This window comes from Dermacentor silvarum, chromosome 4 (assembly GCF_013339745.2).
Source record: "Dermacentor silvarum isolate Dsil-2018 chromosome 4, BIME_Dsil_1.4, whole genome shotgun sequence".
In the NCBI taxonomy this organism is placed as follows: domain Eukaryota; kingdom Metazoa; phylum Arthropoda; class Arachnida; order Ixodida; family Ixodidae; genus Dermacentor; species Dermacentor silvarum.
The window spans coordinates 122,945,939-122,960,542 of NC_051157.2; the positions used below are offsets into that span (position 1 = coordinate 122,945,939).

The following is a 14,604-nucleotide window of genomic DNA, read 5'->3' on the forward strand; positions in this document are numbered from 1 at the left end:
GTATAGAAGGCCAAAAACGAAGAAATAACAAAGTCACAATTGCGTAGATGTAAGACAATAAGCTGCCATTAATAAAGCTGTCGGTAACGTTATGTTGCCATCGCATGAAATCGTTTTGTAGCTTTGCTCGTCATTTAATTAAAGCGGCGCCTATGCACATCGGTGCATGAAAAACGGTATTGTAGTTTCTGCTTGTTTCTGTTCACACGTGACTAATTTTTATCCCGCTCCTTGCAGATGTCATGGGAATGTCGGACGCCTACTTCGAACCCGAGAAATACGCCTTCCACCCTCGCTATTTCGACACTCTGGAAATCCAGAACAGTAGTCCTGGTTCTGAAAACGGTGAGTGCTACTGCGGCGCTAGAAGACACTCTATTTTCGTCTTCGATCATGCCTGCAGAGTGAATGAATGATTGATTGATTAACTGATTGAATAATAGTTTGTGTTTAACGTGCTTGAGAAAGAGAGCGGCTATCAGAGAAACCGTAATGGACAACTTCGGTTGGATTTTCGTCAACGGGCGTTCGTTAGCGCGCCCCAAAAGCACTGTACGCTCGACTGTACGCTAGACCTGGCGTCCACATTGGAATGTGGACGCCCGGTCGGCACTCGAGCTTGCCAACTCGTGCACTGCAGTGCTGACGGTACGATTAATAAGCATTTAGGTTTCCCCAAGGGGTGAGCACTGAAACACGCCGAGCAAAAGGTGCGAGCGTGAGCAGCTAACTATACAAAAGCTAATCCTCAGTTTATATTTCAGAAGGGACGTCATTCTTCTCCCATTCTGTTTGTTTCTGATTGCCATTAGTGGCTTAGAGTGGCCCATGACAGTCGATAAAGTAGGCGTGGCTTATGCGAACTAAGTACGAAAGGCAGAAACAATGGAAAACAAAAATTGCTACCCTTGGCAGTACGTTTTCAGAGAGGCATTTTGGCTGGCAAGCGAGCCATCGTATATCGCCGGGAGTTTGAACACAAAATCTGGATTGCACTTGACTCCACCATCGGACGCTATGGCCTGCAGTTACCCTGCTGTAGGGTTGTAGACCTGCTCACTGGCCATTATCTACTGACTGTGCGCAGTTTTCAAGCAGATACTTGAAACAGATGAAAATGGATCTTCCATTCTTTTTTTTTTTTGCTCAGCACGCTTTCTGCGCTGCGGATATGTGCTCTCCCGCAGTTTTCATGCCGCTGATAACAGAATCATGCGCCCGCAGCTCTAACGGTATGTGGGCGAGTGTGGTTGGGTGCACAAATGAAGTTGCAAACAAGAACGCTCTGACGAATCTCTTCGCTTACAGAGAACACGTGTGCCCAATGCGGCAAATGAGCGCACGCTGGAAAAAGTAGTTATGGTGCACGCATTGCCAGCGTTACTATAGTTAGTTTAGGAATTTGGAATTGACAAATCCGCGTCCTCGATTCCTATTTCTCGCAGTGACGTCATCGGGGTCCCCGGGTCTCGCGGAGTCGGACAGCGGCAGCACCAGCAGCAGCCTGAGCACCGTCAACGAGCGGACGGAGAACCTGTTTCCCTACATGCCGCACGACACGCGGATACTCGCCAAGCAGAGTGAGTTGTGCTTTGGCACGTGGTTGCTCTGCTTGGCACTTGCATGCTCTTCGCTCGCCCGCAACGGGCGCGACATCTCGTGGTCACCCAGTCTGTGCGAAACCGTCGAAATTCGAAATCAACGCGAGCGACGCTTCAGCGTACCTCGAGACTAGGACTGACGCGCGTCGTAGTCGAGGTACGCTGAAGCGTCGCTCGCGTTGATTTCGAATTTCGACGGTACAATTAGGCGCCTGTCGCTAAGCAAAGCTGCTAGAAGACAGGAACTTCGTGAGCACTGTCTTGTCATCAAGGTCAGAAGTAAAACTTCGAGTAGGTAAGCGACAGTAACTCACAGCCTATGCACATTTATCATCACTACCTTGCAAGCCAGCGTGCTGGCGTTGTTATAGAAACTACCGGCATGTTTAACTGTGGTTTATTCGTACTTTAAACGTGGTGCCGCGAGTGTGCAGAAGCCTCTGAACTTCACAAGATAATATATTTCATAACATATTTACCCTGTATGAGTTTCAGAAAGAAAGGGACTCTACGGCATAAGCCATATTCTCAGATGTGAATGAGACACGTTTTAATAAAGCTTTTGCTTACTTGCAAACATTAATGTACATTAGGGTTATAATATCCGCACATATAAGTTTAACATTTCGACCAGTCCAAATGCAAGGGTAATAATCTTGCCTAAATTCTTTGACAAGCAAAAAAGGAAATAAAAGTATACGATCATCAATGCTTCCCACATTGGCGGGACACCGTGGCTAACCCTCGCTCTAACATGAGCTAACAAGTGAATGCACCACGACATCGATTCGGGCTAACTGGTCTGTCATGCCGGGACCCCATGGAATGGAACGTGCAGTCGTAAGTGTGTAATCATTGCGAGGAAGATGCAGGATATCGGGGATTGGTGCGGGGATGATAAACCACGTGCGCGTTGGCGGGCAAGCTTGCTGGTTAGGTTGCCGAAGTGGTTGTGTCGAGTATCTCCGTAGACGCTGACGCCGGCGTTGCCTCTTTTCTCTCTCTCTGCCCTGTCTGCATCCGCAGTGCCCCCTCCCATGCCCATGATGGGCAAAAAGAAAGGACGCAGGGGCAGGCCCCCCATCAAAGAGGCCAAAGTGCGCAGCCGAGCAGGTAAGCACTCCGACACACACGCACACACACTCTCCTCTCTCTCTTTTCCCTTTCTCTCTCTCTATATATCTCTGTCTCTATCTCAGGCCAGCCAGCAAGCTTGCTCTGCTGCTCTACTACGCGTTGCACTGCCCGCTGTGTACCCTTTTTTTTTTCGTTTAGCTTTGCCAACAAGCCGAAGCTGTGCTTGGGACTGATGCCCAGTCGCGCAGCCTAACGTTTCAACCGTGAAGCATGCGCTGAGGGCCGCTTCGCAGGAAAGTTCCAAGTAGTCTGAACGTACGTCTCGTGACAGCAACAGGCGGTATACCTTTACCTGTCCCGTTTCCGGATGGGCTGAAAGGGGCGGTAGGTAACCCTTAAGCGATCGGTGGCGCCTCTGTGTCCGCTTATGATGCTTTAGGAAGTGATCATTCTCATCGAAAGCGAGATAAATTTATTGTTCAGGATAACACCGGTTCGATCTGGCTGTGAGCTCAGCCGCGTACTACGCAGAGTCGCTCAGTACTCGAACCCGAGCCACAAGAGCTTAGAGACTAACGGTAGTACCGAAGTGTTTACAGGCGTGAAAAGTGCAAATAGTTATAAATCACAGAAAAAATACGAAAAAAAGAAACAGCGCGCATTGTATCTCGTAAAACAATGAGCAAGGATTGTCTTGAGGTTTAGACAAGAGGTTCCTTGGGAAGTACCTCAATTTCATTTTTCGAAAATGACATAATAAGCGGACTGAAATGGAGTGTCACCGATGATAAGGTGCGTAATGTAGTAGGCTCGTAATTTACGAAGTGCATATAACGTTAACATTATCTACAGGGTTACCTACGCGCGGAGGAATTCATAAGTTATGCTTTCAGCTCACATCTGTGAAATGCAGGGGCCGTGTGCTCTGTTACGATCGCTTAACATATTCTACAAGGCTTGCCAACCTTTCTATCTCGGCGCGCATTCTGCATGACATCACTGCCATAACAACAGCTTCGCTTCCGACACATGCACCCAAGCATGAAATTCCTCATTGAATCTCTCGCTCGTCATTTTTTTTTCTAATCTTGAGAAGTTTTTTTCGCACAAGCTCATCAGCTTCATTTGACAGCCTGGCACAAGCCTGCCGTCAGCGTTAATGTTCGTTTTTCGTAACGTGCCGTTTCTGTTTTCTCTGCTCTTCGCTGACCAAGGCAAAGGCATGGGCAAGCTGTGGGAGTTCATCCGCGACTTGCTGCTGAACCCGTCGACCAACCCGAGCCTCATACGATGGGAGAGGCGCGAGGACGGCATCTTCAAGTTCGTCCAGTCCGACAAGGTCGCCAAGATGTGGGGCGACCGCAAGCAGAACCCGCGCATGACATACGAGAAGCTCAGCCGGGCCATGAGGTACGTGAGCCGCTGGCACTGTCGGGCCCCGCGCGCCTGCCATGTCTCGCTTTATTGCTTTCCAATTGTTGCTGCTGCTGAGACCGCGGATGGTTAGGAGAAACGCTCGTCGCGTCCTTATTACACTGCAGTCGGAGGAAGTGTGGTCAACGGGGCCGACATTTCTTTCTGTATTACTTGCATGGCCTACTTCAGCCGTAGAATTCCGCGGGTTGAGCTCTCCTGTGCCCCGCAGTCGCGGACGTTGTTTGTAGATGACTCAGTCCATGGCATAACGGTGAATAATAGCTCAGCCTGCTTGTATTTATTCAGCCAAGAAGTGCCGCACATTCTGCACCAGAAAAGCGTGGTTAGTTTTGGCTGTCTTGCTTCTCAGGGTAAAAGCGATAATACGGGTCGCTCAAAGTTTGTAGCTGTGGCCTGAAGTAATGGATATATTGCGTTAGAAGTATGAATCGATTCAAAGGAATTGGTCCCGTTAATCACACTTCCTCGAGTGACTTACTTTTCTTGCATGCTATGACTTTGGTGGTGGTTTTTCTTACTAACTAGCAGTACTAATAAGGGCGCCTTTAGCGCCTTTATTAGGCAAGCGTTTGCGGCATTGGTAAACTAGCACAGCTGATCCAAAATAATGCTTCAGGCTTATCTTCTCAAAGGATATAAGCCATTTTGAATCCTTTACTCATGGATTACCGACAGAGAGCAACGAATACGCAAGCTTGGGGTCACGCGAGAGACCCCCTGGGGTCGCGCATTTTTCACGAGGTATTGGTCATAATGTAATTCAAGAAAGGCACATCGCTGCTCGGGAGTACTGTAAAATAAGAGTTGAAGCAATGTTTCGGTAGTGACCTTGGAGGCTAGAGCCGACTATAAACGTACTAACGCATCATCCGCAAGTGCAGTTACCCATACTTTATGCCCCCAAAAGCACTAATCTGACACTATAACACTGGTTTCCTCTCGAGACTACGGATATTGATCAGCTGTCCTCGACTTGTGCACCGGTCCGGCAATGGCCCGAAAAGAGAAGTCAGAGCGATGCTTATCTCAAGTACGCCGACAATGTAACGTCATAAAGACAATGTCTTTCTTAGCGAGGTACCCCCGCTTTTCCTTATCGGCTATATGAATTTCTAGCTTTTCTTGTAGGCAGATGCCGACGGTAATACAGCCTAAAAATGTGGGCCTTTACGGATGGTATTGAATACGTGGGCCTATCGCAAAGATAGTGTGCATTCTTTATAAAGATGTGGGCCGATTCTGAAGGTAGTACAGTTAATAAAGTCCATGTAAATTAAGGCAAGCCGACGCCTCTCGTACTTTCGTCATGCTAGAGTTGACGCGAGAGGTGACGCGTCATTCTCACGCTTTACTCGCTCAGGAAGACATTGCCCTTGATCGACTTCAACTGGAGGTGGAATCGCCTTCCAATTTTACTTTTACTGTTCCTCTGGCGATACTAACCGCTCCGAATGTCTGTCTCTTCTCTCTTCCTCTTTTCTCTCCCCTGACTGACACCCTACACCCTTTCCTTCCAACCCCGGGTGGTGGTACTCACCAGAACCTATTACGGCAAGCAGATCCTAGAACCCGTTCCCAAGGCCCAGGGGCTGCCGAAAAAGCTCGTCTACAAGTTCGGACCCCGTTCAAGTGGCTGGAGCGACAAGACGGACGGGACGCAACCTCTTCGCTCTCACACCTCCTCTCTGCTCACCCACTGACACGCACCCCCCTCTTTCCCTGCACTCACCAAGATGACCGGTGACGGTGGTGTTGACACTCGCGCTGGTGGTGGTGACTGACTCTCGATGGTGGTGGTGGTGGTGTCGATGCTCTCAAAACTGACCTCCGCCCTCTACATTTGTCACTTTGTGTGCTGGTATTGTCATGCGTGACGTATTTCATTGTGCTGACCTCTAGCAATGTCTAGTTGGAATGAATCAGGCTGTGGCACGCGGCGCACCGACAGCTCTGCGCGACACGCAGCATTATTCCCGAGTTGCGCGCGTCGGTGGCGGAGCGCATAACGGCAGAGGTGAAACAGCGTGTTTGGCATTGTCGTCTTCTAATGTTTAAGCAGTTTAGCAGCTGAGTTTGACACTGCCATCGTGTCACGCGGGCATGTGAACTTAAGCCTAATGTGGTGCGCGTAAACGCCAAAGTGTCTGGTGTACGAATTAGTGCCACTTGCTCGCATTGGTCGTCCGACACGCTGAAATGGACCCTTTAAGGGGTGTTTCTTAGGGTTTCCGCGGTAGTTGTTGTAGGAAATAGCTTTTTCAATTCGCTTCTGACCTGACGTTGGTAATGTGTGCAACTTGTCCATAATTTGTTTGTGTGCGGGCGCAAAGATCAAAAACTATGTGAGAAAAATCATTTTGAAGGTCTCCTGGCTTTCCACCGACACTAGATTCAGTGACTTGTTTGGAACTTCCTGCCAGCGAGCCTTCAGCAGAAAAAAAAAAAAGGTTGTATGGGAACAGCTCGCGGCTCACAAAACAGAAATGAACGTTAATCCCGAAAGATCAAGAACCCTAAAACGGCGGATAATACGTGGAGGCCGCTGTACACTAGCCGCTGTACAACAGTCGTATCACAAGTCATTGAGGTTGCTTAGCGTTTTCTACTGACCTAGAGCGCAAGGACCAGCTCCGGATATTGTCCCGTCACTACGTTAAAAGAGGGCAGTTTCAGTGCCAAAAAAAAAAAAAAAAAAAAGAGCAGCCAAGCAGCTCGACAGCAGCGCCAAGCAGCTCCACTGCTTTAGTTCTTCACATGACCCCTTCACGCGAACTCGGCTGGTGCTAATATCGGCAGTGTTCAACTACTATATAAGAGTTCTGTACTGATCAGGTTTCAACGCCGGCGGCAGAAAACTATATCTGAACAAAATACATCTGCATAGCCGCAGAAAAACCTCACAGAGAGAAGCCCTCTAGTCCATGTTAGGCTAATAATAATGCGACGCTGTGCTCAAGCAGTAATTACCACGCTCTTATTTAGCTCATAAACTTAACCAAAGATGGTTTACAGGGTCCGTGCGGATGAGCACCTGGGTTCTGTGTGGCCCCGAAACGAAGCCAAATGTTAGCTCTTCGGTAGCGCATTTTGCTGCTAGCTACAGATATTGTGTTATTGTGTGTGTGTGTGTGTGTGTGTGTGTTCAATGTGCCTCGTTTGCACAAGTTAAGTTCATCCAAGCCCGTGGTCACATGATTGTGCTCTAGTCATTACGGTCTGCTCAGCATGTACTGGAATGCCGGCGTTGTCCGCAACGTAATTGATGTTTGTAAAGTAGCATGACAAGAACGACAAAAGAAACGACAAAGGACAACACAAGACGCACTTGTGTGTGTGTTTTTTTAAATCTTCTGTCGTTGTTTTGATCCAGCGCAGCGAACATCCATCACGTACGTGCAACCCGAATTTTCACAATTGGGCAACGTATTTTGCATTAAATGTTGCTTCCTCTCGTGCAGTCGTGTGCATCATGTGAGAAAGACTACTTTTGTTTAATAGCAGGAGTCTATGTACGGTCACTTGAGCTGGCCTGTTATCTCATTTACGGTTCTTTTAGATGTCGCGGTTGGTGTAGATATTTGCTCTTGCAGTTGAGCGAGCGATAGCTGAATTTTTTAGTTCTGAAGTGGCGTTCGCAGTGTTGTGCTTGTCTAACCTTGAAGCTCTGTGTGCTTCTCCCCTCCTTTGCTTTCACGCTTGGTTCCGTGGATTCAGATACTACTACAAAAGCCAGGTCCTCCTACCTGTGTTCGGCCGACGGCTCGTGTACAAATTTGGCCCCAACGCCACTGGATGGAGACCGTAAAGCTTGAAGGCTACAAGCCACTCGTTCTCTGCAACAACAACCACGAACAGAACCACATCACGACTGCAGCCGGAACGACAGAGAACTTATGTACCCGCATGTTCGTAGAGTGCTGCATAACTTTTTTTTTGCCCACTTTGTTGTTGTTTTGCATCTTCTTACCGGAACAATCGCTCTAGCGCGCGCCTGGCAAGCGTCATTTTGATGGCTGTCACACATGCGCATTTTTTATCTTTGACATTTTTTCCTCTCTGTTGTAACACAGACTCGACGTCTAAGACTCCCATTCCTATTTCTTTTTTTTGTTTTTGCCCCCTTTGCCCCATTGTTTATCACTTTGCATCCTTTGATTATCGTTTAATCCCTCTTTTTATTTTTTGTTCATTTGCATCCCCTGCGAGTGCATGTGTGTGTTTGTGAGCGTGCGCGCGCGTACGTTGTTCGTTTCAAAAAGAGTGTCACGTGCGCACGCCGCTTGGTCCCGGGACGGAGTAACGCGAAGTTTAACAATTGTCGTTACCGTGACGACGGAGTTAAACAATCGTCGTCACCGTGACGACGGAGGGTGATCCTTCAGGGAAGTGATGAACGAAACCGTCAGCGTTCGCGAACTTCTAGGAGTATTGTTTAGGCCCCGATATCGTGGGAAGGGAAGGGGAGGGGAGGGAGGGAGGGTGACGATGATTCCGGCTGGTGCAGAAGTGGAGAGCGGTAAAAAAAGGCTTAGCAAACGTTTGGCAGACGCTGGCGTCTGTCGTCTGCTCGGCGCGTGCTCCGTGCAGACGACGCTATACACGAAACGCTCGAGCTGATTCGCTTCCGAGCAGACGACACATGAGCGCTCGACGTTTCGCCGGTGCGCTGGAGGATATTCCGCTGCCAAACGTTGTGGAGCAGTCGTCGCGCATGCTTTGGTAAAGCTCGAAGCGCTAGGGCAAACTACGCTTAATCAGCGATGCAGAGAAGGTTTCACGTAGAGTACACTATGATTCCTGACAATGTGCAATTCTTATACCACTGCTCTATTCATTCCACTCTCCGCTGGCGTCGCTGTTTCAATGGCGAACTATAGCGTGAGGGTTTTCGTTCGTATAAAGTTTTAAAGTTTACGTCGCTCTAGTCGTAAAGAAGAAGAGAAAATAAAAAAAGCAATATTATGTCATCGTTCCATTCCAGCACGTCTCGTATATTTCAACGAAATGACGATGCTGCATGAAGAGTCGTTACGGCCGCTTACAGAAATGCTGCTGAAAAAACTGTTTTATCTCTTTTTTTTTGCCGACAGTTTGTTTATGTGAAACACTGCGTAGAGCCTGTTGTGGTCTGTGGACGAGTTTCGACGTGTCAGGTTCGTTCAGTGGTGTTGGGCGTGTTGTGCAACTTTGTGCGTGTTGTGCAGTGGAGTTGTGCTTTCCCGTCAACTGTCGGAACGAATGATGGTGGCAGCGCGTCAAGTTATTCACCATCGTCGGTCAGACACTTGTCGGTAGACCGCAATTGAAATTGAAAAGGTCGTCAGTTATGAACCTACAATGAGTGGTTTGCATTTTTATTCACGTCAAGGCCTCTGCGAAGCATTTCATTATTGTGCGTCTGCTCAAACGAATTGCAGCACAATCACTTCGACTTGATCGGGGCAACCGGATAAACATAAGGAATGAAAGATCAGGAAAGGCCAACCGGTCACCAAGATTGTGCGGACTGGTCAACAAAAACCTAATGGCTTATCACTGCTGCCGACGGCCAACGTGTTTCGAAAGAAATCACTTCTGCTTCTTTGTGCATACATGTACAGTGTGCTCGACTCTGAAAGCAAACAACCAGATGGAATCTTGATGTCGATTACAGCTGACGCATGGCATGAAGGCCCGCAGGAGCCTATTTGTGTGTCTACATGTCTACCTAACGTGTCATGTAAGGCAGTTTTTCTAGCGGAGTCGAGGCTGTGTTGCAGTTTGTCGGTTTTATCTAAAATTCTTCGTTCCCTTTAACAGTGGTCCATACTGTACTTCCGATTACTGCGAGGCGGCTCGTGAGAAGTCGTCACGTATTTGTGGCAATCTGAGTGCACCGCACGTAGATACGCGGTGTGTACGCACAAACGAAAGCTGGTTCTCACCGGAACCGCGAGGCCTGTACATTGTCTCCTCTGTCATATGTGCAATCATCGACGAAACATACTCATGTCGAGCAGTCATTCCCTGCCCGGATGTTCATATTAGCGCCCACGCTGCCGGTAACTTACATGATTTACTGGTTTTGTGTCATGAAATCTTTCTTATTTTCATCGCTCTCTTTCATTTGTTTGCGAGCTCTGTGGGAGAAAAAAAAAAGAGGCGACAAGGATTGGTGCGTCCTTAACGTGAAGCGACATCCTGTACAAAGCCTTGTGTATAAAGATGCCAGAACAGTATTTTTTTTTATTCGAGTGTTCTCACGCACGAGCGTTCCAGGCAACATCATTCCAAGATTTGTGTTAACACCCTTTCTTATTTCGCGAGACATAAATTGCATTCCCATCTCTTCAACATAACGCGTACATAATGTGTATCCAGAATTTTTTTTTTGTTGTCAGTTGTTCCTCGCCTTCGCCTTTTTTTTCCAATTTTCTTTCTAGTATCCTGATGTGTTCGAACACATGGCTACTAGCTACAAAGGAAGCAGCGGTCTCAGTTTCAAGCCACGATAGATCTTACAGCGAAACGCAAATTTCATCGCTTTACGAAAACGTATTTGTCATGCGATGTGAAAAATGACAGTACCCCGGGGGATAAAAATGCGCCCACGTCGTCGTCGCTGTCGCGGTGAACTTGAACTAATTCGAATTGCGTGTCAGGATATTTCACGATCAGACTCGGCTAAATTACGTTGCCTGCCACATGATAGGGTGTGCCAATGTCTTGTTAAGTTGTGCGATTGTACGCTCCACCTGTCTAGATCTCTAATTTTGTCTCGTAATATTTGCACAACCCCCCCCTTAACAGGATTTTGACATCTTTTGCAAGCGATTAAATTTACTTGTTCTACGCTGTTTCGGCAAGGTAAATATTATTACGAGGCCTAATGCAAACAGTTCACCGGTGAATCACTGTAGTCTACAGCTTCACGTCCACTATTATTAATCATCGTAGTGCGTATCGATTACATTGAGCTTTAAACCACGTAGGGATGTACGAATAGCGCTTTTTGCGACCGAATCGAATACAAATTCAATAGTGCCAAAAACGAATCGAATACGGGAAGAAAAGGCCTTGAAACGAATCGAATCGAATGTCGAATATTTTTCGAATAGTTTCCGGGTAATGTGCAGTTTTGTCACCATTACTATCAAACTATATTACCATCTCGTTATTCAATAGGAAGTTTCTGTCATTGCGCAGCATAATATAAAGCATGCTTTATTAAAAGCACGAAGGTAGTATTAAAAAATACTAAGCAGATTGTTCGCAAACTCAGGAATTTTTATGAAAATACGCGATCAGGCATTATCAGGTTATAAATATAACCTTATGGACCAGTTAATATGTGAGTATACCGTCGCGCCCTTGGTACATGCGTGTCGTCTGTGGCAACGGCAGAGTGAAAAAAAAAAAGAAGCATCGAATTCGTCGCGATTGGTGGTACCACTATTTTATAAAGCATGCTGCAGTTAAGCGTATTCTGATTTAATCGGATCAGAGAACACTATAAACAGTGCAAAAATATGCCCACTGCTGATAGCCGTGTCTAAACAACATTTTATTCCCAGCTATCGTGCTTAGCTGGGGAAGTCTGGCTGAGTCAGCGACGCAGCGTGCTCTAGCACGTTATGTCCACTGTGATCATGTGATCAAAAATACCGCGTTTCCCGTTCAATGTTATGTTGGATCGTGTGCAGTCGACTACGTAAGGTATTCGAAAAGTATTCGAAAAATATTCTAATTTTCAAATAGCGACAATTCGATTCGAGGACCTAATCGAACAATGACTATTCTATTCGAGGAACAAACTGAATAGGACGATATTAGATTCGTTATTCCAAAGTTTCAAATATTCGCACATCCCTAAAAAAAAAAAAAAAAGGTGATCCTTAAAACATTTGTATGAAACCTGCTCTTTTTCGTATCTTAACCTTTTAGCTAATTGAGTGGGCAGTGTTGCTTCCTAAATCAGATGCCTCACACGGAAGCAACGGCTGTCATTTCTGTATTGTGGAACAGGCTCTGTAGAGCCGAGAACTGATCAAAGCTGTCTCGAGTGCGTTTAAGGGGCTACGGGTTCCGCTGCTGAATTTGTATTGTTCTTTCATCTCATGAAAAAGCTCTGCATCGGACATGTACATTTCTTACTGAATACTCCCGCTCTGGCTGGTGCTTTACCAGCTGCGGCTGTTCTTTTGTATCTTTCCCGGTGGACGTCACTGCGTTTTGCGAGTACTTAAGGAAAACAGGTCAAGGCTGATGCTTGAAACTGTGCTCTTGTTTGCCTTGGCGCCGCAGTCATGTCTTCTTTTTTTCTCTATCGATTGTTGTTGTGTGAAAGAGAAAGAGAGAGAAAGAGTCCCAAGTTGCTCAACAGTTCTCTGTTCTCTTATAAACTCTTTCAGTATTGACAAAACCATTGTGCCTTCAAAAACAGAGACGTAAGAGCCAAGTGACTACCATTGAATTGTAAAGTGCACTTGATGTCACGGGTCCGCTGCTCTTGAAACATAAGCGTCAAGTTCCAACAGTGCTGTGACGTCATCGTGCGCAACTGCCTCAGTTTGGAAGGGACGGTGCGTTCCAGCTGCGTTGGACGTCTAAATGATGCACTGTTGCACCTCACTCGCTGCTGTGTTTATGGTCAAGTTTTCGTGCACACTTGCACAAATAGCTGCCGTCACAGTAACCAGACCCGGTACGGCGCCTGGTCTGTCATATGATTGGTAGTAGTAGGAGGAGCACTCCCTGATACGCCATTTTGATTGCGTGGCAAATAGCAATTTGTCAAAGAAAAAGCAATAGTCGCAAAAGACGTATCTTTAGCACGTGCACACGCTAAAGCTCACATTAATGGGAAAACATATAAAAAAAAACGGGCAAAACAAATAATTGAAATGGCTAAACGACACAATCAAGCGTACATTGCAAATGTACAAGTCAGTAGTACTGGCAACACATTCCAAAAGAAGTATTTTATAGTAAAGTAAGGGCTTATGGTAATAGTTGTGCAGTGCGACCTTTATTAGCTCTTCACCCATGTGGTTCTGCTCGCCGTAGCGCATTAGTGGCGTAAACTGTGCGATGCAGCAGTTAGACGTTTTAGAGGCAGCTGGAATTCATGTTCCCTCTGGAGGCATTGGCCAATCCAGTCAAAGCGGTAGCGTGAACTTGCATTGGGTCGGTCTTTGAAGGCACCCCTTTCGCATTCAGGTGCCTTCGCTGTGGTCCAACTTGAAAATGCCGATTTGTCTCTGTTTTGTATTATACGTCTCCTGCCTTCGAGAGAGAGAAAAATACCTATGGCATCGCAAAACGTGTGCCCTGTTGATACCTGTCACCATATTTTACGAGACGAAAGGAAGAGAGATAAAGAAAAACAAAGTATATTTGAGAGATGATTTTTTTATAAACGACAGAGCTACTTTATATATATAAATATATTATATGTATACTATAAACCTCTCTGTACGCCAGTCGCATTGTTCTCCTTAACTGATTTTTTTTTCGACTCGCCCATCCTGTTTATTTACCTGTGTACGAGAGAGACAAGATTCCAAATAAAGACTACTTGTAGATAGCCACAACGTTTGCGTGTCGTCTTTTCCCGGCTCGGCCTGTGTGGTTGCTGTGAGCCACTACACCTTCAACAGCTTTCGCACGCTGTCGGCATCAGCTGTGCTCAAGCAACCGAAATTCACGCATTACCGCCCATTCGATGAGCGCAAGAAAGTTTATGAATTTTCTACGAAGGTGGCTCAGTCAGCTAAGGCGTTGCGCTGCTGAGCACGAGATCGCGGGATCGAATCCCGGCCGCGGCGGCCGCATTTAGATGGAGGCGAAATGCAAAAACGCCCGTGTGTGCTTGCCTTGTAGTGCACGTTAAAGAACCCCAGGTGATCAAAATTAATCCGGAGCCCTCCACTACGGCGTGCCTCATAATCAGAACTGGTTCTGGCACGTAAAACCCTAGAAAGAAGACAGCAGTCACTCACGCTCAGTGCGCCCTTCAGCCAGACTCAGTGTTGCTGCATATTCACCCGCAGCCAGCGAGAACATCTCGTTGCAGTTTTCCCGTGAGTTCTTGCCATTGTCATAAGACACATGAATTCGCTCGCCGACGCTGTCTATAGACTGGATGCTAAAAGGTAAGTTGTTGCAGGTGAACCATTCATTAATAAAGTTCCTTGTTTTCGTAAGAACACTAATGCTACGCTCAAGGACAACTTTTAGTGGAAATGAAGCCGCAGAACTTCTGCGCTTGCGTTACCGCGCACGAGTTTAGCAGCGGTTTCGTTTTTTCGGAGCAGATACTGAATCAGCGCATCTTAAACGCAGGTATAGGGATCGGCCATTAGGGACAATCTATACGTCACCATCCACGATTCTGTCCGATGCGACTGTGAGAATGTGTTAGGTGCCGGGGTGTAGAACTTAATCAGCACTGGCAACGAGATATATGCGGAGGACTGTGGCGGGTGAGTCACGGTCAGTATCCATCATA

The 14,604-nt window shown here is 46.9% G+C and overlaps 1 protein-coding gene across 7 annotated transcripts in view; it reads left to right on the top strand.

Moving 5' to 3' along the window:
- LOC119450610 (ETS homologous factor) overlaps positions 1 to 13,687 on the top strand; it is a 450,939-nt gene extending 437,252 nt beyond the window's left edge. For 5 of the 7 annotated variants that reach the window (XM_037714114.2, XM_049666023.1, XM_049666020.1 and 2 more), the window contains exons 5-9: positions 238 to 345; positions 1,446 to 1,580; positions 2,628 to 2,714; positions 3,893 to 4,088; positions 5,656 to 13,687. In XM_037714114.2, coding sequence (XP_037570042.2) covers positions 238 to 345; positions 1,446 to 1,580; positions 2,628 to 2,714; positions 3,893 to 4,088; positions 5,656 to 5,815 — 686 coding nt within the window. In that variant the 3' untranslated portion in view covers positions 5,816 to 13,687. The remainder of the gene's footprint in view (positions 1 to 237; positions 346 to 1,445; positions 1,581 to 2,627; positions 2,715 to 3,892; positions 4,089 to 5,655) is intronic. The other 2 variants (XM_049666021.1, XM_049666022.1) reach the window with 2 other exon arrangements.
- The last annotated feature ends 917 nt before the right edge of the window (positions 13,688 to 14,604 follow it).